The sequence below is a fragment of the Scyliorhinus canicula genome, chromosome 20, assembly GCF_902713615.1.
Source record: "Scyliorhinus canicula chromosome 20, sScyCan1.1, whole genome shotgun sequence".
Taxonomy (NCBI): Eukaryota; Metazoa; Chordata; class Chondrichthyes; order Carcharhiniformes; family Scyliorhinidae; genus Scyliorhinus; species Scyliorhinus canicula.
The window spans coordinates 16772145-16796539 of NC_052165.1; the positions used below are offsets into that span (position 1 = coordinate 16772145).

General features: G+C 45.1%; 1 protein-coding gene across 4 annotated transcripts in view; it reads left to right on the top strand.

Annotated features, from left to right (window-relative positions):
* grip1 (glutamate receptor interacting protein 1) overlaps window positions 1-24395 on the top strand; it is a 480409-nt gene that overhangs the window by 152445 nt on the left and 303569 nt on the right. The window contains exon 1 of one of the 4 annotated variants that reach the window (XM_038780540.1): window positions 22679-23291. The exons of 1 other annotated variant lie outside the window; for it this stretch is intronic. In XM_038780540.1, coding sequence (XP_038636468.1) covers window positions 23159-23291 — 133 coding nt within the window. In that variant the 5' untranslated portion in view covers window positions 22679-23158. Of the gene's footprint in view, window positions 1-22678; window positions 23292-24395 lie in introns of those variants that run through there. 2 more of the 4 variants (XM_038780538.1, XM_038780542.1) reach the window with 2 other exon arrangements.

Here is a 24395-nt window from a genome sequence, read left to right on the forward strand (position 1 = left end):
GTTTAATTAAAGACAACCTGAACAGATATGTGAACAGCAAGTCAGGTCAAACAGGTTTAATATAATCCTTTGAAGTAATAACAGTAATAATTGATTAAATAAACATAGTGGCTGTTCTGTGCATGGTTTTGCCATAATGGCTAAAATTAAGCGATGTGGCAATGAAAGTAATTTGACAGTAAGCATAGGAAGTTGGTTAAAGATCAAAAGACAGCGGTGGTTGATGGACCATTTACAGACGAGAGAGATGTTCTTTTAATTCTTTCATGGGATGTGTGTCCTATTGGTTGGGCCAGCATTTATTGCCCATCCCTAATTACCCTTGAACTGAGGGCATTTTAAGAGTCATCCACATTACTGTGTCAGGTGGAGGCCAGACAAGGTAAGAGTGGCAGATTTTCTTTACTGAGAGGACCTGAGTGAACCAGATGAGTTTTTACAGCAATCAATGTGGGAGATTGAGCTGTGAGGAGGATACAGAGATTCTTCAGTCTGATTTGGACAAGTTGAGTGAGTGGGCAAATGAATGGCAGGTGCATTATAATTTGGATAAATGTGAGGTTATCCACTTCCTTAGCAAAAACGAGAAGGCAGACTATCACCTGAATGGCCATAAATTAGGAGAAGGGAATGTCCAACAAAACCTTGGTGACTTTGTACACCAGTCACTGAAGGAAAGCCTGCAGGTATAGCAGGCGGTAAAGAAGGCAAATTATATATTGGCCTTCACAACGAGAGGGTTCAAGTCCAGGAACAGGGATGGCTTGCTGAAATTACACAGGGCCTTGGTGAGGCCCCATTGGAACATTGTGTACATTTTTGGTCATCTTATCTGAGGAAGGATGTTCTTGCTCTAGAGGGAGTGCAGCAAAGGTTTACCAGATTGATTCCTGGGATGGTGGGACTGACATATGAAGAGAGATTGAATCGTTTAAGAGTTCATTTGCTGGAGTTCAAAAGAATGAACCTATAAAATTCGAACAGGACTAGACAGGGTAGATGCAGGAAGGATGTATGGTGGGTGTGTCCAGAACCAGGGGTCACAGTCTGAGATACGGGGTAAACCATTTAGAACAGAGATAAGGAGAAATTTCTTCAGCAAGAGAGTGGTAGGCCTGTAAATTTGTTACCAAAGGCCAAACCATTGCATGTTTTCAATAAGTAGTTAGATATAACACTTCGAATGAAGTGGATCAAAGGCAAAGCGGGTCATGCTAAAGTGAGTTGGATGATCAGCCATGAGCTTAATGAATGGCGACGGAGGCTCGAAGGGCCAAATGGCCTCCTCCTGCTCCTATTTTCTATGTTTCAACAGTTTCATGGTCATCGTTGGACTTTTAATTCCTGAGTTTCATTGAATTCAAATTTCACCATCTGCCATGGTTGGATTTGAACCCTGGGCATTACCCTGGGTCTCTGAATTACCAGTCCTGTGACAATACCACAATGCCACCGCAGCTGCTCGGCTCAAGACCGCAAGAAACTTCAGAGAGTTGTGAACACCGCCCAGTCCATCACACAAACCCGCCTCCCATCCATTGACTCTGTCTACACCTCCCGCTGCCTGGGGAAAGCGGGCAGCATAATCAAAGACTCCTCCCACCTGGCTTACTCACTCTTCCAACTTCTTCCATCGGGCAGGAGATACATAAGTCTGAGAACACGCACGAACAGACTCAAAAACAGCTTGTTCCCTGCTGTTACCAGACTCCAAAACTACCCTCTTGTGGACTGACCTGATTAATACTACACTCATAGAACATAGAACAGTACAGCACAGAACAGGCCCTTCGGCCCTCGATGCTGCGCCGAGCCATTCTCCTGTATGCTCCTGTATGCTTCACCCGATACTGGTATCTATTGTATTTACATTGTGTACCTCGGTTAATATTACGTATTTTCTTTATTATTTTCTTTTAATGTACTAAATGATCTATTTGAGCTGCATGCAAAAAAATGCTTTTCACTGTGCCTCTGTACACGTGACAATAAACAAATCCAATCGTACCCCTAAACTGTGGGTTTTAGCTGGGTCACCGGACAACTGCTGCTCCTAAAATAAAAGGCATCCATATTAAATTATATATTTATTTATTTTAAAAAATAAATTTTGAGTGCTCAATTCATTTTTTTCCAATTAAGGGGCAATTTAGCATGACCAATCCACCTACACTGCACATCACGGCGCCGAGGACCTGGGTTCAATCCCAGCCCCAGGTCACTGTCCGTGTGGAATTTGCAAATTCTCCCCGTGTTTGTGTGGGTCTCATCCCCACAACCCAAAGATGTGCAGGGTAGGTGAATTGGACACACTAAATTGCCCCTTAATTGGGGGAAAAAAAAGAATTGGGTACTTTAAATACATTTTTTTTAAGTGTTGGGAGTAAGCGGAGGTGATATCCTTGGCATTGGGATCTAACACCTTTGCCTCTGACAGCTTAGGCGAGCACCGGTCGGTACTGGGCCCCACAAACGTGGACCAGGCGGAACGGTACTTGGATTGGGGAGGGGGGGGGGGGGTCTCCCAAGGGACCGGTGGCTTCTGGGTAATTAACCTCCAGGCAGGAGGAAACCATGGTACAGCTGGTGCCACCTAGGCACCTTGGCACTGCCAGAAAGGCACCTTGGGACTGCAGTCTGGCACTGCCACACAGATGCCAGCCAGGCACTGCCAAAGTGCCTAAGTGGTACTGGCAGAGCCAAGGTACCAGGCTGGCATTATGTCTGCTCCAGGGATCGGGCCGGGGGTGCCCTGCCCCAGGGCGGTGGGATGCGGGAGGGTTCCCGAGGACCCCCTTATCAGTGAGTTGGGGTTTTGGGGGGGGTCTGGGTTCGCGTCGGGGTGGGGGTGGGGGGTCGATATATCGGCCTTCACTGAGGAGTTTTGGCGAGTGGAGCTCCTCAGAGCAGGGAACCGGACTAATTACGGCCTCAGTGGAGCATTCCCTGCTGAGGCCCCAGATTGCAACAGAGTCCTGTTCGAAGGCGTGGTCTTTCTCGGCGCTGCGCGCACCGGGAAACACCCAGATCAACACGCCCAACACGGGACTCTAATTCGTTTAGATCACGCACTGTGTCAGAATTGGATTTCCTCTAACTCAGTGTTGAAATCGTTAAAAGTCCGACGAGGGGAAAGCACAGTGCCGCAGTGGTTAGCACTGCTGCCTCATGGCGCCGAGGTCCCAGGTTCGATCCCGGTTCTGGGTCACTGTCCGTGTGGAGTTTGCACATTCTCCCCGTGTTTGCGTGAGTTTCGCCCCCACAACCCAAAGATGTGCAGGGTAGGTGGTTTGTCCTTGCTAAATTGTCCCTTAATTGGAAAAAAATTTATTGGGTACACTAAATTTAAAAAAGCAAATCCGACTAATTTGCAAGTGTCTCATTGTTTACCCAGGATGTTTGCAACAATGCTCCGGGAAAATCTGACAGCTGTTCAAAATGACAAAGAATTTTTGTACAATAGATTGCAGGAAACTGTATCTGCTGGTTGGTGAATTAGTAACTGCAGAGCAGAAATGTCGATAATGAAGAAACTGCGAGAAATGTCTTCATACAGCAGGTCGTTAGAATGTAGAAATCCCTGCTAGACATGGAGGAGAAAGCCAAATCCATAATAACTTTTAAGAAAAATAAACAAACATTAGAAAAACTAAAAGGATAGACAGAGAAATTAGGGGAAATTAATAGTTCTTTCCAGCATAAATATAATGGAGATGATAAGCTACTTCTGAGTCGCAAAATAGTGGTTGTGAAAGATTTTGTGTAATTGTCTTGAGAGATTGCAGGATGTGCTCTACAACTTCGTCTGTTGTCTGCATGGGTCTCTGTGTATCATTACTGAGCTCTGTTTGTAACATTTTTGCTTCATTTCTCTTCCTCTTTCTTTCTTTGCTGGTTGATGCACTCGAGCTGCCTCACATTATTCCTATCTCTGTTCTTTCTGCCTTAACTATTACCTTATGCTTTCCTGCCCCTCGTGGACCTGTCTTTAACTTGCCTTTGTGTTCTGATGTTGTAATTACAGCTCTACAGATCTCCTGTAGCCAAGGCTGTTCCGTTATCATCACCCCAGTGTTCCAGCTTCCATCTCATTTTCTACACTCACCTTTCTGACCTTGCTTCACCTTCCTGGCTTTCGTCAACAATTTGTATTTGTTCTCCCTCATGCATTGTCCCATCCCCTTTCCACTCTCCTCTGTATGTTACTGCTTTGATCTTCATGTCTTACTGGTACAGTACCAATCCTGTTGTGATGAATAAAGGAAATTGTTTTCTATTAGATTTTATATTTTGTTGTAATGTTATTAAAAAACCCTGGGTTCAATTACCAGCAGACTGTATGTCTGCTAAAGCTGTGACTAAGGGGTCGTAAAGGTGAGTTGATCATTGATTTTAACCATTTGCATGTTTATAGATACATGGCTAGTGGAATATTGTTCCCTGGGGTGTAGATATGTTAGAGGGACTGTGTTTAGTTCTAGCTAAGCAGGTCATGAGGCATCTTATTGGGAGGAGACTGGAGAATGCCTTATGCTTGGGATACAGATGATGTAATTAATGGGAGGAGAGCCAGGTCTGTCTGTAGTTTTTGTAGTTTGCCATAGAATTTTAGTTTGACAAGACAGAAGAATTTTCAGGTTGTTTCTGAAAGGGTGTCTCTCCAAAGGTCAGCACACAGAAGCAAATACCCTGATAATTTTATTTATAAGTGGCATTTGAACTGTATTGGATTGCTTAATTGGGATACATGTTGGCTGGTGTAGATAGGGAGTTAAAGGTTTTTCTCCTTTTATTTTGAGAACTGTTTTAACTGCTATTTGGAAAGCTATTACTGTGTTGCTGATGTGATTGATTCTGTGTTTAAATTAAATATTGTTTCGACATAAAAGATATCTATTGGCCTGTGTTATCACTCCTGGGGTTTAGTAGTCTTCCCACACAGTCTGAAAAATTGGGAATTGTTGGGATTCTCATATGGGAATCCTAACAACTGTTTCCAATCTCATCCTTTGGTGTTTTCCCATCAGAATATGCTCTTGTTAACTATACTGGGAATGCTGAGGGAGTTCGGCCAGTTCTCAGGATACAAATTAAATACGGTCAAGAGTGAAATGTTTGTGGTCCAGGCAAGGGGCCAGGAGAACAGATTGAGCGGGCTACCGTTTAGGCTAGTTGAGGAAAATTTCTGGTATTTGGGAATCCAGGTGGCACGAGACTGGGGCAGGCTGCATAAGTTAAATTTGGCCAGGGTGGTGGAGCAAATGAAGGGAGAGTTTCGGAGATGGGATGCACTCCCACTGTCGCTGGCAGGGAGGGTGCAGACTGTAAAGATGACAATCCTCCCTCGATTTTTGTTTATTTTTCAGTGCCTCCCGATCTTTATCCCACAGTCCTTCTTCAAAAGAGTTAACGGGCTGATCATGAGCTTTGTCTGGGCGGGAAAGTCTCCGCGGGTGAAGAAGGCGATGTTGGAGAGGAACCGCAGCGAGGGAGGGCTGGCTTTGCCGAGTCTGGTCAATTATTACTGGGCGGCCAACATCGTTATGATAAGGAAGTGGATGGTGGGTACGGGGTCTATTTGGGAGCGGGTGGAGGCGGCTTCGTGCAGGGGCTCCAGTTTGGAAGCCCTGGTCACGGCTTCTCTACCGCTGCCGCCGGCCAAGTACACCACCAGCCCGGTAGTGGTGGCGACCCTGCGGATATGGGGCCAGTGGAGGAGGCATGTGGGGGAGATGGGGGCGTCTGTCTGGGTGCCAATCTGCGACAACCATCGGTTTGCCCCCGGCAGTATGGATGGGGGGTTCCGAGTATGGCGGCGAGCAGGGGCGGGAAGGGTGGGTGATATGTTCCTGGAAGGGAGCTTCGCGAGTTTGAGGAGCTTGGAGGAGAAATTTGGGTTGGTAAGGGGAAATGATTTTAGATACTTACAGTTGCGGGACTTTGTTCGTAGACAGGTCCCATCTTTCCCGCGCCTCCCGCCAATGGGGATCCTCGACAGAATAGTCTCTAGGAGGGAAGAAGGGGAGGGCAGAGTCTCGGGTATATATAAGGTGCTCATGAGGGAGGAAGGGCCCCAGACAGAGGAACTGAAACTTAAATGGGAGGAGGAGCTAGGCGGGGAAATGGAGGATGGGCTGTGGGCAGAGGCCCTGAGTAGGGTAAACTCGACCGCGACATGTGCTAGGCTTGGGCTGATCCAATTTAAGGTCGTTCACCGGGCCCATATGACGGTGGCTCGGATGAGCAAATTTTTCGGGATAGAGGACAAATGCGCTAGGTGCGCGGGAGGACCAGCGAACCATGTTCACATGTTTTGGGCATGCCCTGAGCTGAGGGGGTACTGGGAGGGATTTGCGGGGGTCATGTCCCAGGTGCTAAAAACAAGGGTGGTGATGAGTCCAGGGGTGGCAATTTTTGGGGTTTCGGAAGACACGGGCGTCCAGGGGGAGAAAGAGGCCGATGTGCTGGCCTTTGCTTCCCTGATAGCCCAGCGACGAATATTATTGGCGTGGAGGGACTCAAAGCCCCCGAAGACTGAGTGGTGGACATGCCGAGTTTCCTGGGGATGGAAAAAATTAAGTTCGCCTTGAGGGGATCTGTGCAGGGGTTCACCCGGAGGTGGCAACCATTTATTGACTTCTTTGCGGGAGAGTGAGCGTCAGCAGGGGAGGGGGGGGGGGGGGGGGGTAGAGTAGAGTAGGAGGGAAAATATGGCGGGTAGTACCGGTGGGAGGGGAGCGGGCTTGTGCAATATGTTACGATGGAAGTATTGAAAGTACGTGGATGTTTGCACATTTTTGCCTTTTTTGATTCCTTTCTGATGATGTCTGTAACTGTTTATAAAGCCAAAAACTACCTCAGTAAAATTGTTTATTAAAAAAAAAAGAATATGCTCCTGTTCTGCACTTCCAAGTTGGCCTCGTTGTACTGTCCACCTTTCCCTGTAATAGTCGAATGCCATTGTTGTTGTCCTCTCACTCTTGTTCTTCGAATTGTCTTCCTTATATCTTTTCCTTTGAACTCTCTGTGCCTGTCATATACTCTCCGAATGCTTTTACATGAATATTTTTGCAACTCCATCCACACTTTCACCCTTCTCTCCACCCCGCCTTGTTATCTGTTCCAATGTCCCAGCTCTGAAGCTGTATATAATGAGATGCAGACAGGCAGTGATTGAACACAGAACACAGAACAACCAATCACCAGATAGGACACCATCACTATAAAGCCTACAGCGCATTAAGACTCTCCCTTTCTCAGGACCCAGCTACTGATACAGTCAGAGTGCACAAGCTAGTGAGCACTATCACCATGCGGTAGCTAGTAAGTCTGGTCAAGCCAGTAAGAGGTCATCAGTTAGATTAGTAGAGTGTCAGCCCACAGCTGAACATGTACAGCAGTCCACTAGTTAACTAAGACAGTGTTCGATCATCTCCTGTGTCAGACGTCTGTTTCTAGCTTCACTGAATCCAGTTGCAGTCAACGTCGAACCAACCTGCCTAACACACCAGTTACCTTGTCCCGTTCAGACTTAAACCTGTTAGTGAGAATACATAGGATGCCACGGTTCAGCCAAGATGATCCACTCAAGATCCATTGTCTGTCGGGACAACCTTGTTTGACCAGCCATTATCCCATCACAGAGTCTAATGAACTATTTGCCCAATAATGAATGATATAGCTCTGTTTTTTTTTGTATTAGCGGGAGTGGGCAATCAGCCAGGAAGGCCACCTCAGGGGAGAACCTTTGTTTAAGGGAGTGGGCAAAGCTTAGACAGAAAGAGGGAGGAAGAAATGCTGTTTTGAAAAATTACAGTAGAGGGCTGTAAAAACCGAGCAGAAAGGTTGTGAAAATTGCCATTGAGGCAGGCTTTGGGAAAGGGTTCAGAACAAATGTCCCTACCAGAAGGAAAGTTACTTTGTAAATACAAGTATTGCCTTTGTCTGCCTGGGAAAGTGTATGTTCTGTGACAGTGTTGTTTAATGGGAACTAGTTTGTTAAGGTCAAGAAACTGTATGTAATCTGTTCGTGTTAGAGCTGAAGTAAAAATGTAAATCTTGTTTTCTTTCTCTTCTGTTTCAATAAAATTTGTTTCTAAAATATCCAAGTCCTATTTCTTATATTATCACTCCTGGAATGAATCGATGTTTCCGCACTATGTTAAAAATTTTAAAATAGTTACGACATCTGGTCAGCCTCTTAGCCACTGTTTTAAAAAAACATTTTTTAATGTACCCAGTTATTTTTTTTCCCCCAATTTAAAATGGTTTTTTTTAAGAGTACCCAATTATTTTTTCCAATTATGGAGCAATTTAGTGTGGCTAATCCACCTTGCCTACACAGGTTTGGGTTGTGGGATGAGACCCACGTGACACGGGGTGAATGTGCAAACTCCGCACGGACAGTGACCTGGGGCTGGGTTCGAACCCAGGTCCTCAGTGCCATGAGGCAGCAGTGCTAACCATTCCGCCCTGCCCTTCTTAGCCACTCCCTTCTTAGCCACTGTTGAGAGCTGACCACGTGTCCATAACGCTACCCCACCACCACCTCTCTTGAACCCCTTCACAGTCTCTGACTTTGCTAATAAGACAGGAAACTTAACACAGTGATTGTCAGCTGCATTTTGTTTAATGATTTTATCTGAGCAATACTTGTGCCTGAACGTGCCTAGGCTCAGTGGAATTGTTAAATATTGTGGGCGAGATTCTCCCAAAACGGGAGAAATCGTAAAGCTGGCGTCAAACCCGGGCGGGTTTTACGGCAGCGCGCCCCTTCCCGACCGGGGACCGATTCTGGTCCCCGGTCGGGGCTAGCAGCCCGACGCCGTAGGCTCCGGCAAGACGGGCTTAACGAAAATCGTTAAGCCCGCTTGCCGGAGTTAGCGCCGGCTGACGCGTCATATGACGTCAGCCGCGCATGCGCAGTTTGGAAGACTCCAACCCGCGCATGCGCGGGTGACGTCATCGCGTTTTTGCGTGAAACCCACGCATGCGCGGGCCGGGTTGCCCCTCAGCCACCCCGCGAATGGATACTGTGGGGCGGCGGAAGGACAAGTAGTGCGTGGGCATCGGGCCCGCTGCCCGCGATCGGTGCCCACCGATCGCAGGCCCATGGCACCCTTGACACGGCCGTGGTACGGCCGTGCCAATCGGTGCCATGGTTATTAATAGCGAGTTAGTCACGCCGTTTTTACGAACGGCAAGACCAGGTGTGTTTGCCGTTCGTAAAAACGGCGTAAAGGGCTGGGACTTCGGCCCATCTAACAGCTGAGAATCGCTGCCGGCCGTAAAAAAACGGCGGCAGCGATTCGGGTCGGGACTTCGGCGGGGGGTGGGGGGGGGAGAATAGCGGGAGGACGGCAAAAATGTCGGGAAGGCCCTCCCGCTATTCTCCCACCCGTCGTGGGGGGCGGAGAATTTCGCCCTGTGTGTCTCACTTGTCAGAAAATATTTATTTGCATATTCTTTTGCTTTGGAGATTTGTTTTTACTTTGCGCATGATGATGTCTGTATCGGCATTCCAAATTCAAAGCATGACATCTATTCTATTAACAATGATCTATCCCTTTTGAAATATTTCTCATTCATTCAGTATAGTTCAATTTTTTAAAAGTTTGCCCTGGATGTTTAATTAAATGTGTGCGTGCTCCAGGGATCTCGTGGGAGATTCTCTTACTGTATACAGAATAATATCTTCTCCGTGGTTATATTGCAGTTTTATTTTGTAACTTGTAGGTACTGCTGATGATGTCACCTGGGGCTCTGACTGCCCCCAGCAACATTTTAATTACAGAACTGCATGTTTCATTGCTGTGTAACACGAGAGTGCAGTGTCACTGGACAGTTTCATTTGGGAACAAGCGGAAATGGCAAATAGCTAAACTCATGACATCAGGACGTGTGCAATCAGGGTTGGTGGGCTGAAGTTTTCTTTGCTCAATGTTCTTCATTTTACCCCTTAGTTGTTTATTGCTTTTTTTGTGCTTACTTAAAAAGAATCAACAAAACCATTTAGTTAATGTGTAACAAAATGTCTTGCAGGTAAAGCCAGCAACTATAGTGTGATATTCAGTTCTTTTTGTTAACTTGACTGCCAATAACTTTTCAGTTCTGTTCAATTGTGGAACATTATTTTCTGTTAAAACCCATATGGTGCATGGATGCCTTTCATTTACTAAAGGCACACTTTCTATTAAATTCTTTATCCAATTTCAACTCGTGAGGCTAAAAAGTACAATTTTGGTGGGGAAAACCTTTTTCTGCTTTCCTTTCTTTCCTGCGCCCAACCCCGCACCTGATAATCTGAGTTCTCTGCTCATCTTGACAGAAACTTTTGGAAACCTGTGTTGGAAAGCACCGATCGAACTACTTATTACAGGTACACCCAAACCAGCTTTCGACGCATTTGTTTTTCCTGTTCTGACACTTTGAATCTAAGTTTCAGAATGATGTTCAATGCTCTCATGCAATCTGCTCTTAATTCAAGTTGGCTAGTTCAAACTGTCCAAACTTGAATTTAGTTTTAGATCACCTTATTCAAATCCCTGCTAGTGCCAAAAGAACTTTGATTTAAGTCTGTTGATGGACTGTTGACTGATTGTGCCGACTTTGAAATGTACTTTACGTTCACAATATGCATTGAACAGTATTGATTTTCCATCACATAATTACAATCGTAAGCGTATGTTTCTAAGCACAAAGACATCCTTCTCTATTCTATTTTTACTCTGAGCAGCGACGATCTTGGGAATTTCATAGATGCGCTTTTTCCATCCATTCCTGTTTTAAAGACAAATCACTGGTGGCTGATTTATTTTTTAAAGCGTGCAATTTCTGCCCTTCCAATACATTGAAATTATTAGGGAAGCACGGTAGCACAAGCGGATAGCACTGTGGCTTCACAGCGCCAAGGTCCCAGGTTCGATTCCCTGCTGGGTCACTGTCTGTGCGGAGTCTGCACATTCTCCCCGTGTCTGTGTGGGCTTCCTCCGGGTGCTCTGGTTTCCTCCCACAATCCAAAGGCGTGCAGGTTACGGTGGATTAGCCATGCTAAATTGCCCTGAGTGACCAAAAAGGTTAGGAGGGGTTATTGGGTTATGAGGATAGGGTGGAAGTGAGGGTTTAAGTGGGTCAGTGCAGACTCGATGGGCCGAATGGCCTCCTTCCGTACGGTATGTCCAGTAATACATTTAGAAAATATAACATTTTTAACAATTATTTGGCATGGGAATGTTCAGTCGCTAAAATACACGTTGTACATGTTTTTCCAGGTCATTTGGTGCAGTTGATGAAACTGGTGGTGGTTTATTGACGACATGATTCAGCATCACTTTAGGGTATTCATATATATGATTGTTTTTTAAAATGCCTCGAATTGGAAAGTAGGTTTGTTCCAAATAATCGGTGATGGTAAATTTGACTGAACACAACTGATTCCATTTATTAACTTGGTGCCTGTTGGAATTTGTAGAGTGGTATCGTAAAATGTTGGGTGGATTTTTCTCATGTCCAAAATCCCCTTAAAGTCCTTCCTGCTTGACACCTGAAACAACCTCATCAATAATTTGTGCCACTTGACAGACATTAGCATTCTAATTAAGAGGATCAATTTTCTTTTCTTCCAGTCCATCTCTTAGAACTCTAGGTCACTGTTCATTATTCGTAATTATTATTTGGCAGAAATGACATGGTGCAACATTAATTTACTTGCTTGTTCATAATTACTGAAAGCATTTTAAGGTGTATTTTATAATTGCAGCACGATTAGCGTTTCGTTTTTGCTCCTTCCTTTGCCATTGGTTTTACTGCTCTCCTTTTGTTTCCATTCACCACCTGATATCCAATTCACAACCGAATGGCAAATTTACGAGACTGGGAAAGACGGGAGCTGAAAAGGGAAACTGAGATGACGAGTAAGCGACAGAGGAAAGTTGCTGAGTGACACTGTGGGATGGGATACAATCCTTTAGCCTCGCAGGCCTGAGCTTGAACTCAGCAGAAATTGAGTCGTATAAATTCTTCTCACTGCTGGTTGCAAACCGTGAGTGTGAGAAATGAATTTTAGCATCTTCTATCCAGGTTCGGCTTGATTTAGAAACACACCGCAAAGCTTTCCATGACCTGGCCGAGACGAAATGAGAAAGCTGCAAATGATGACAATCTGAAACTAAAGGTACATTGGCATCTTTAAAAAGAGGAGGTGCCTTTGCCTCTTCTGCAAAGCGTGACCCAATGCACAGTTAAATTCTTTATCAAGCTCTTTATATTTCCCTCAGTGTATCCTTTTAGCCTTTGGGAGGTTCAGCAAAACTAAGGATGGCTCATAACGTCAAGTAGTTAGTACGTGGACCTTTGTTAGAAAGCTACTTTGCCCCCATCAGACCAGACGACATAGGAGCAGAATTAGGCCATTTGGCCCTTCGAGACTACTCTGCCATAAGATCATGATATGTTCCTCATCCCCATTCTCCTGCCTTCTCCCCATGATCCCTGATCTCCATATTAATCAAGAAATGCCCTTATTAATCAAGATCACCAGATTTGTGCTTGAGGGTCTATTAGCTACAGGCTACAGACCAAGAGCTGGATGGTGAAATCAGACAGAGTAGTTCATTCTTAGCGCATCAGAACTAGGAGCAGGAGCAGGCTATTTAGCCTCTCGAGCCTGCTCCATCATTCAATATGATCATGGCCGATCGCATCCTGGTCTCCTCTCCACCATCCTGCCCATTGTCCATAACCCTTCAACCCAATAACTCTGCCTTAAATTTACTCACTCTCCCAGCATCCACCACACTCTGTAGTAGCGAATTTCACAGATTCACCCTTTGGGAGAAGGAGTTTCTCCTCAACTCTGTTTTAAATTTGCTACCTCTTATCCTGAGACTATGTCTTGTTCTAGAATGCCCCACAAGAGGAAGCATCCGTTCCACGTCTACTTTATCCATACCTTTTATCAGCTTATATACCTCAATTTGATCTTCCCTCATTCTTCTAAATTCAAGAGAGTATAGGTCTAAACTACTCAATCTCTGTTCATACAACAAACCCTTCATCTCTGCAATCAATCTAGTGAACCTTCTCTGAACTGCCTCCAATGCCACCACATCTTTCCTCAAATAAGGGGAACTAAACTGTGCACAATACTCCAGGTGTGGTCTCACCAATGCCCATATAGTTGCAACACACTTCCTTCCCTTCATTCTCCAATCCTTTAGTTATAAATGCCAACATTCCATTTGTTTTCTTTATTACCTGCTGTACCTGCATGCAAGTTTTCTCATCGCCAAGTGTTTTAATGACACTTTTTCTTACGCAAAATCACATTGAATCTTGTTTAAGCCACACCCGGAGAATTGCAGAGAATTCTAGCCACTATGTTAGAAAAAAATATATGCAGGAACTGGAAAGGGTGCAGGAAATCTTTCAAGGAGGATAGCAGAACTGTGAGGTGATATCTATCAGGAAAGTGTGAACAGGCAGGGTCCTCTTCTATTGAATAAAGAAAACTGAGTGACCATCTAGTAGCGGTTACGAGGATTTTTGACAAAGAATGTTTCCACTTGTGGGGAGTGACAAAACTAGGACCGGCGTTAACCGTCCGTTCACCCTGGCAGGATTCTCCATCCATTCAAGGCAGCGGGATTCTCTGATCTCGCTGCAGTGAATGGGAGATTTGGCTGAGCGCCAAATTCTCCGTCCTCGCTGTCAGCGGTAGTGGGGCGGACTCGTAACGGAGAACCCTGTCCTATCAATAGAAGCGAGCCTTCAAGAAATTAAATAGAGAATTCAGAAGTAACTTTATAACCTGGAGACTGGTGAGAATGTGGAACTTACTACCACAGAGAGTGGTTGAGGTGAACAATATGGATGCACTTAGTGGGAGGTGGGGTTGTGTCGGGGTGGTGGGGGGGTTGAATAAGCATGGTGGGGGGAGACAGGAACAGTTTATGCTGATAGTTATTCGGGAAACGATGGGAAGGGACTTGAGTGAAGCTAAATGCCCTTATTAAGTGGGCAGCACGGTAGCACAGTAGTTAGCACAGTTCCTTCACAGCTCCAGGGTCCCAGGTTCGATTCCCAGCTTGGGTCACTGTCTGTGCGGAGTCTGCACGCTCTCCCCGTGTGTGCGTGGGTTTCCTCCGGGTGCTCCGGTTTCCTCCCACAGTCCAAAGATATGCAGGTTAGGTGGATCGGCCATGCTAAATTGCCCTTAGTGTCCAAAATTGTGCTTAGTGTTGGGTGGGGTTACTAGGTTATGGGGAAAGGGTGGAGGTGTGGGTTTAGGTAGGGTGCTCTTTCCAAGGGCCGGTGCAGACTCGATGGGCTGAATGCCCTCCATCTGCACTGTAAATTCTATGATTTTATAATAGCCAGCTTGGAATGGCTTGGCTGAATAGTCTGTTTCTGTGCTGGATGTTCTATGTTATTCTCTGGAATTAAAGCCTATATGTCAAAAGGCCCTGTAGCCTAACACTGAACCCAGGGGAATACCACTGCAAACTTTCTTCCAGTCTTATAAACAAGCACTGACCTGTACTCTCTGCTTTCGATCTTGTAACAAATTTCATATCCATTTACTGTGAAATTTAATATAATCCAAGAGTTTTATTACAGGACAGTTTATCTTTATATTTTGCAAAATTAATAGGTTTGCTTATTGCAAATATAGATAAAATATTTGTTTTGAAAATGAAAACCATTGCTTTGTATCTAGTACTGATTTTTAAAAAGATGACTGCAGAACATAAATATAAATGAAAATTAAAATGATCCAGTGAGGAGTGTATTGGTGCATCAGTAGTGTTGTTCGTGAGATGATTGGATGGAAATTTGTTCCCCCAATTCTTTGTGTGGTTTGATTCTGATTTTGACTGGTTTTTGGGGGGGTATATAAGGTACGTTGCTGCAGCGAGAGGGGAGGAAAACACTACATGGTAGAGAACCTGGGTTACTGTAGTAATTCAACTTGATTGCAATGACATTGATAGACGAAGAGACAGCAAGAGAGACTTGGATTTATAGGACAGAAATAACAGCATCTTCTTTCCATAAACATCAGCTCATCCAGAATTCTACTTCTCGTATCTAACTCTGCAGAAGGCCCTGCTCTCCCATTACGTCTGTCCTCTCTGATTTGCATTGGTTTGTGGTACCCCCAATGCCTCACAATGTAAAATTCTCATTCATTGTGTTTAAATCACTTCAGGAACATTCTTCTCCTTACCGCTGTAACCAACTCCAACGCTACAAAACTTCTCCCTGAACTCTGTTCCTTTGACTGCCCTATCCTGCTGCGAATAATAATAATCTTTATTGTTGGCTTACATTAACACTGCAATGAAGTTACTGTGAAAATCCCCTAGTCGTCACATTCCCGCGCCTGTTCGGGTACACGGAGGGAGAATTCAGAATGTCCAATTCACCTCACAGCATGTCTTTCAGGACTTGTGGGAGGAAACCAGAGCACCTGGAGGAAACCTACGCAGACACAGGGAGAACGTGCAGACTCCGCACAGACAGTGACCCGAGCCGGGAACCGAACCTGGGACCCTGGAGCTGTGAAGCAACAGTGCGAACCACTGTGCTACCGTGCCTGCTCATAAATGCACATATTTAACCATGTTCAGTTCACCCTGTCCCAATTTCCCCATCACCTTGGCACCCATTTATTCATACACCTTTTTGTAATTCACCACGGATAAGTTATCTACATGATGCTGTCGTATTAAATGCAAAGAATTGTTTTGGGGGAAGACGACAAGCATTGAATTTTGGCTGACATGTCTTAATCTCACAAAACGCCTTCCCAAAGAGGTTTAATAACTATGCGGTACCATTCGATTTTATCATTTTACTAAACGGAAATGGCCTTTCAATCAATGGAACGATTGCAATTGTTTAACAATTACTTCAGTAGTGGAAATAGATTAATAGGCTTGCTTGGAAAGTCTTAGGCAGAGGAATTTGCCGTTATCAGCACAATTCATGAAGCAGTTTATTTAAAAATATAGCTTCTGTATGTCGAACAACCATGTCATCACTTCAGAAAGGAATAGAAATGCCTTTGGAAGCAAAGCTAGTCAATACTGACCGGACTGAACTGGAATCTCTTGCCATTTGTAAAAGTAGCCAAACCATTCATCCGAAAATTCAAGGTCAAAAGCATAATATTGCCTCCGATTTCAGACAAAAAAGATAGAGATTAACAATGCCAGTAGTTAGTTAATGTTTGCTCACCGAGCGTGAAATGAAACTTAGAAGTGTTACTTGGTTTTACTTGTAGATTTATAGCAATCGTTTAAGCACTGAAAAGGATGGATTGTCTTTGTTCAAGTCATATATGTTGAAAATTATATTTCACTAAACTCGTAGCACCTTTCTGAGAAGTATGATAAAGTCTCATAGTCTCATGCTGTAGGTAACGCATAATATGTTCTTTGTAAATGTTATTGTTTCCAAGGCCAGCAGTTACTGCCCATTGTTAATTGCTCTCCAAGGTGGCAGTAAGCTACCTTCCTGCATTCTGTGGTGCAGGTCATTCTACTGTGCTGTTAGGCAGGGAGTTCCAGGATTTTAAACCAGTGACAGTGGTGTTGGGGTGTTGTGTAACTTGGAGGTAGTGGTGTTCCCATGCACCTGATGCCCTTGTCATTCTAAATGGTAGAGTTTGCAGGCATGGGAGGTGCTGGCAATTGCCTTTGTGACTTGATGCCCTGAATCTTGGAGACACTGTGGTCACAGTGTGGCAGTAGTGGAGGGAGAGAAATTTTAAGGACGTGGATGGGGAGAAACCAGGTGGGTTGCTTTGTCCTGGTTGGTGTCAAGCTTCTTGAGTGTTGTTGGAACAACACTCATCTGAGTAACTGGGGAGTATTCCATCACACTCCTGACTTGTGCCTTGTAGCTCATGGGCAGGCTTTGGGGAGTCAGGACATGAGTTACTCGCTGTAGGATTCCACGTCCGTTACCTGCTCTTGTAGCCTAATTGTTTGTGATTGTTCCAGATGGGTCTCTGATCAGTGACGATTGGGGATTCTCCAATGCTAATGCCAGTGAATATCAAGGGGTGAAGGTTAAATGTTCTCTTGTTGGAGATGGTCATCGTCTGACACCTGTGTGGCTTGAAGTTATTTGTCACTTATCAGCCAACGTCTGATTGTTGTCCAGGTTTTACTATATGCAGGCACATAATGACTTCATTATCTGAAGAATTGCAAATGGACCGAGACTGTGCAATCATCAATGAACATCTCCATTTCAGATCATTTGATGGCGAGAAGGACATTCACAAAGCAGCTGAAGATGTTTGGACTGTCCAGAGGAACTCCTTCTGGGACTGAGATGATTCATCTCCAACAGCCACAACCTTTGTGCTCGGAATGATTACAGCCATTAAAGGTTTTTCAGCCCTGATTCCCACAGACTTCAATTTTGCTAGATATGCTTGATGCTACAATTTATCAAGGGCAGTCACTCTCACCTCACCTGTGGAACTCCACTCTTTTGTTTATAAGCCCTGGAGTGAAGTGAACCTGACATAACCCAAACTAATCATTGCTGACTCGCTGCTGTTTGACAGCATTGTCAATAATGCCTTCCATCACTTAGCTGATGATTCAGAATAGATTGATAAAATGGTAATTGGCCAGATTGGATTTGTCCTGCTTCTTGTGAAAAGGACACCCTTGGGCAGTTTTCCACATTGGTGGATAGATCCCAATGCTGTAGCTGAATTTTGATATGGAGCACCTTGCTTAGATGCATGGCGTGTTCTGGAGCACAAGTCTTCAGCGCTAGTGCTGGGATGTTGTTGGGTCATGTAGCCTTTGCTGTATCCGTTGTGCTCAGCTATTCCTTGATGGAATTAATCGAGTTGGATGATGTATGTTTTCTGTACTGGTGTGGACCTCAAGAGGAGGCCAAGATATAATAATAATAATCGCTTATTGTCACAAGTAGGCTTCAATGATATTACTGTGAAAAGCCCCTAGTCACCACATTCCGGCGCCTATTCGGGGAGGCCGGTACGGGAATTGAACCCACGCTGCTGGCCTTGTTCTGCATTACAAGCCAGCTGTTTAGCCCACAGCCGCCTTAATTACCTACTGCACCTGCAAACCAACTTTTTGTGATGCATGTAGTCATGTTTTAGAACATAGAACACTACAGCGCAGTACGGGCCCTTCGGCCCTCGATGTTGCGCCGACCAGTGAAACCATCTGAAGCCTATCTGACCTACACTATTCCATTTTCATCCATATGTCTATCCAGTGACCACTTAAATGCCCTTAAAGTTGGCGAGTCTACTACTGTTGCAGGCAGGGCGTTCCACACCCCGACTACTCTCTGAGTAAAGAAACTGCCTCTGACATCTGTCCTATATCTACCACCCCTCAATTTAAAGCTATGTCCACTCGTGTTGGTCATCACCATCCGAGGAAAAAGACTCTCACTGTCCACCCTATCTAACCCTCTGACTATCTTATATGTCTCTATTAAGTCACCTCTCAGCCTTCTCCTCTCGGGGGTGCACTGTGACCAGGGCAAAAACAGAGTAGTTCAGATGGCTAGTGGAGTTACGTATAGTTACTGTAGTTAGATCTTGTTAACCTTATCACTAGTATCAAAGTCAAAGTAAAGAACTCATATAGTTATAGTTACTCAATAAACCTTTTGTTACTACTGGATGAGTTTGAGTCTTCTTCATCGAGATTCAGTAGCCCTCTTCATTAGCCAAGGATTGAGTAGCACATGTTACCTACCACACAGGTAACGAAACAGTGTTTGACTGATGCCATGAAACCTCATGTTATCTGGAGGCACAGTTGAGACTTCCTGACTGTATACCACTTTATCACTACCTCTCGAGGATACACTGGACATTTCCAGGAATGCTGATGGAGGAATCTAGGGCATTAGCTGGCCAGCATGGAAACAGGCCCTTCGGCCCAGCTTGTCCATGCTGCCCAGTTTCTATCACTAAGCTAGCCCCACTTGCCTGCATTTGGCCCATATCCCTCTATATCCACACTGCTCATGTAACTGTCTAACTGCTTTTTAAAGGACAAAATTGTACCCGCCTGTACCACTGCCTCTGGCAGCCTGTTCCAGATGCTCACCACACTCTGTGTGAAGAAATCTCCCCTCTGCTCTCTTTTGTATCTCTCTCCTCTCACCTTAAACTTTTGTCCTCTCATTCTAGACTCCTCTACCTTTACTCTTAGGGATAGTTCTCCCAACTTTGGCACAAATGAGGAGGATTGCAGTGTTCACTGAGCAAGGTGCATTTTTGCATCTCTCCCGACAGACGCTGCCAGACCTGCTGAGATTTTCCAGCATTTTCTCTTTGGATTTCAGATTCCAGCATCCGCAGTAATTTGCCTTTATCCAAATCTGGTACCTGGTAATGTTAGTTGGCCCATCATGTTTTATTCTTATAACTATTTTGTAAGGGCAACACGGTCAGGCAGTGGTTAGCACTGCTGCCTCACGGCGCTGAGAACCCGGGTTCGATCCTGGCCCTGGGTCACTGTCCATGTGGAGTTTGAACATTCTCACTGTGTCTGCATGGGTCTCACCCCCACAGTCCAGAAAGATGTGCAGGGTGGGTGGATTGGAGACGTTGACTTTCCCCTTAATTGGAAAAAAAAGAACTGGGTACTCTAAATTAAAAAAAATAAATAAGTAATTATTTTGTAGCAGCTTTGTACAATTGAGCGACATTTCAGAGGGCAGTTCAGAGTTGGCCACATTGCAGGTGCACCAGAGTTGCTTAGGCCAGAGAGGGTAAGGATGATGGGATTTTCTTCCCAGAAGAATATTAGTCATAGAATCCCTACAGTGCAGAAGGAGGCCATTCAGCCCATCGAGTCTGCACTGACCCTCTGAAAGAGCACCCAACCTAGGGTTAGGGCCCCACCCTGTCCCAGTAACCCCACCTAACCTTTTGGACATTAAGGAGCAATTTATCATGGCCAATCCACCTAAAGTGCACATCTTGACTGTGGGAGGACATTGGAGGACCTGGAGGGAACCCACGCAGACACGGGGAGAATGTGTAAGCTCCACACAGTCATCCAAGGCCTCAATTGAAACCGGGTCCCTGGAGCTGTGAGGCAGCGGTGCTAACCATTGTGCCACCGTGCTTCGAGTGAACCAAATAGGTTTTTAATAAGAATCCTGTAGTCACCATTACTCTGTTGCACTTTTGATTCCAATTTATTTAATTGACTGAATTTAAATTTCACAGCTGCTGTGATGGGATTTGAAACCTTATTTCCAGATTGCTTATCCAGACTTCTGGATTAAAGTAAGAAAGAGAAAATGCTGGAAAAACTCAGGTCTATAGAGGGAGAAACAGAGTTAAAAGTCCGTGCGATATTTCTACAGAACGACTACCCCTGAATTACTAAACATGGCCACCCTAAACTGGGGCTGGTTTAGCACAGGGCTAAATCACTGGCTTTTAAAGCAGACCATGCCTTGGTCAGCAGCATGTGTACAATTCCCATACCAGCCTCCCTGAACAGGTGGCGGAATGTGGCGACTAGGGGCTTTTCACAGTAACTTCATTTGAAGCCTATTTGTGACAATAAACGATATTCATTCATTTCATTTCTATTACAGTACTGCTACGGTAGGAAGAACATTCAATTTAATTATTGTTTATTAAACTTGTTTTTAATTGTGTGCAGGTTATGTTTTAATAACTCTGGGAGTAACGTAATTATTATTATGGCTAGGGTGTTAAATCTAAGGTGCAATCTCTCCAAACCAGCTTTTAAAATATTTATTTTTTAAAATACAAATTTAGAGTACCCAATTCCTTTTTTCTAATTAAGGGGCAATTTAGCGTGGCCAATCCAACTACCCTGCACATCTTTTTGGGTTGTGGGGTGAGACCCACACAGACACGGGGAGAATGTGCAAAATCCACAAGGGCAGTGATCCGGGGCCGGGATCAATCCTGGGTCCTCAGCGTCATGAGGCAGCAGTGCTAACCACTGCGTCGCATTGCCGCCCTTTTTTCAAATATTTCTACTCCAAACATTGTTTTAAAATAATTTCACAACTCCTCCTGATTCTCCGTTGTGTGATTGCTTTTTGCTTTGAAGAAGACAAAGGGTGGCCTTTGCCTCTACGATTACCCGACGGGGATACTGTTGAGTTGGCGACCGGCAGAAGCCCCAGGGGTGGTAGCATGGACTGAATTTGTTTATTGTCACATGTACCGACGTACAGTGAAAAGTATTTTTCTGCAAGCAGCACAAACAGATCATTTAGTACATGAAAAGAAAAGAAAATATATAGAAAATACATAATAGGGCAACACAAGGTACAGAATGTAAATACACAGACACTGGCATCGGGTGAAGCATACAGGAGTGTAGTATTAATCAGGTCAGTCCATAAGAGGGCCGTCCAGGAGTCTGGTAACAGCAGGGAAGAAGCTGGACATGTTCAGGAAGTTCTGAGCTTGGAGAAGATTAAGTTTGCCCTGAGGGAAGGGCAGCACGGTGGCCTAGTGGTTAGCACAACCGCCTCACGGCGCTGAGGTCCCAGGTTTGATCCCGGCTCTGGGTCACTGTCCGTGTGGAGTTTGCACATTCTCCCCGTGTCTGCGTGGGTTTCGCCCCCACAACCCAAAAATGTGCAGAGTAGGTGGATTGGCCACGCTAAATTGCCCCTTAATTGGAAAAAATAATTGGGTAATCTAAATTTATAAGTTTGCCCTGAGGGGGTGGGAGGATGGGCGAGATGGTATCCGTTGGGCTGGATTCCTCGCCCCACCCGTCGCAAGATTGCCACGGGCGAGGTGCGGACAATGGGAAAGTCTGTAGCCCTCGGGAGGGATTCTCCGATCGCTGGGCGGGCACAGCCAGAGAATCCTGCCTGTTCTCAGCCATGTTTAAGGAATTGTTTGCCACCAGGGGGAAAGAGGGATGCAAAAGGGGAGAACATTTGTATAAGGAGGAATGGTTTGATTAACTACAATCCCAGACTTCCCGGAGCTTGCTTCGGTCACTGGAGTCTGGGTCAGTAACACAAAAGGCTGCATTAAAAATCACTGTCTGATTGCTCAATGCAAATGACGACTTGCTGACTGGCAAAGGAACAAGCATTTGATTTTGCATTCTTTGCTCATTCCTGGCTCACCTATGAATGCTATCCTGAAGGGATTTGCTTTTTGTTGTTGAACCCATTGACTTTTATCTAGATTGAAGTTCCCCGCCCCTAAAAAGATTTCAATCAGCCCCAGACTGCTGAGAATATCGACAGTCAGAATCTATTGTCCTTGGCTGAGTCTCTGTTGTGTTGCTTGGAAACTGGATTCAGAAAATAAAACACGCAGTCTCCTGAACTTTCTTTAATTGTCTTGTCTTCTGTTGATGAACGTGCTGTGGGTTCAACGTAAATACCTTGAACATCACCAGCAAATTACTACGTGGGACACATGAAGCGCCCAGTGGGTTAACGTGTCAGTTTAAACAGCCGCCCAGCCTCCTCCTTCCTGCTCGAATTAACACACAGACAGACACTTGGCTGCGAGTAGTGTTGAGTGGATTGAACCATTTAGCTGGCTCTGTGTGTGTTCTCCCATTGTAACACTGAAAGCCTCGTTTGGCAGATCAAGCCTGCTTGCTGCTGCTGCACAGCACCTTGTAATGATGTGCACTGCGCGTGGTTAATGAAAAGACTTAATTATGAAGTTGAACAACATTTGACCCGTCTTTTATTTTGGTGCAGTCTGTGGAAACTAATGCACGCCCACCCACCCCTTCGTGATGAAATAAGTAGGAGAGATCGTGGATGGAGCAATCCAATGGAGCTTGCCCTCACATGGGAGTTCTTTTGAACTTTGTTCCTCCCTTTTAGGCTGTCTTGAGCCAATGTCAGGCTCTTCCTCTTTGTGTTTCCCCCAAGTCTTGTCCTTGATACCTTTTTAATCCCTCCCTTTCTTGGGCTTTAACTGAGAAATAAGACAGCTTTGTTTGAAACTGCTCTGAGCACTGTAGCTTGAGAGAGGCTGCAATGTGCAGCTAGCTCCAGTCTATTTTTATGTGTTGCCCACTCACGCTCCAGCAGCTTCTGTATTGAGTGTTGCTGCTGTCAGACACCTCGGCAGCGTGCAGGTTGACAAGGTGCAAGTGTGAGCATGGAACGATTTTTGTACCTTATGAAACAAATGAGAAGGTCAAGGAGGAGGAAAAGCAAGAAGTATAGACCAGAGGAGGATTACCATGAGGGATATGAAGATGTGTATTATTATGCATCTGAACAACTGCGTAGTAAGTATCAGCCTAATGTTTTATTCTACTCTCCTGTTTTGTACAACAATAAAAAAAATCAGCTGAACTATGCCTACCTGGCAAGTACGTACCATTATAATGAGCCGCGAGGAAATAAATGATTACTTATTATCCTGTTGCCAAAACTATTTGATGTCACTTGCCCTGCATTAAGTACGGTTGAGGTTTGTACAGCAACCCCCCATTGGGGTTGTACTGAGCTGTACTGCTGTGTAACACATGCCTTTGTTACAATTGTGGTTTCCTAATTCCACGTCGGCATGAGTTTTGAACTGGAAGGTGGGCCTGGTTTTGAATTTGAAGGGATATTCTTGCTCATTTGCTTCGACAGATTATTCAGAGTTGGCAATGAATAATTAAGCAGTGCATTTCTGCAGGGATCAGTCTCGTTGCCTCCGTACTCTATTGAGTTTGATCTTCGACTCCTCTCAGCAGACAGAAATGCCTGAGGTAACCACTAAAAAAAAAAGGAGTTGAGGATTTTGCTGAGTACACACATTTGATTTCTCCCGAGTAACCCATTTAGTTAATGCAAAAGCTTTTATTTACATCTCTGATGCGAGCTGTTGGGCTTTGTTTAAATGACCTTTCGCTTCTGTTTCTATCCCTCTAATGTTCCCCAAGTCTACCCTGAAGGTGCTGACTCCTGCTGAGATGAGACTCTGCTGCTGTCCAAACGTTCATGTTTGAACCATGCTAATTAATGTTGACAGATAATTTGACCATGGGACCGGGAGAGGGGGTGGGGGAGGGGTGGAAGAAGTACATGATAGACAAATCTCATTTTGTTTCAATCAAATATTCATACAACCACCTTCCAGTAGCAATCACCAGATAGTGCTCAGGACGAGGACCTCTGATTATTTTTGGTTTCCTCCTGATCTCTAGCTCAGGAGCCCTGACCCCTGATAGGAGCACCTATCATCAGGTCAGCTAAATGAAAGCACATCTGAAGATTAAGCCTGGGACATGGGGACGGTGACACAGTGGTCAGCACTGCTACCTCACGGCGCCGAGGACCTGGGTTCGATCCCGGGTCACTGTCCGTGTGGAGTTTGCGCATTCTCCCCGTGTCTGCATGGG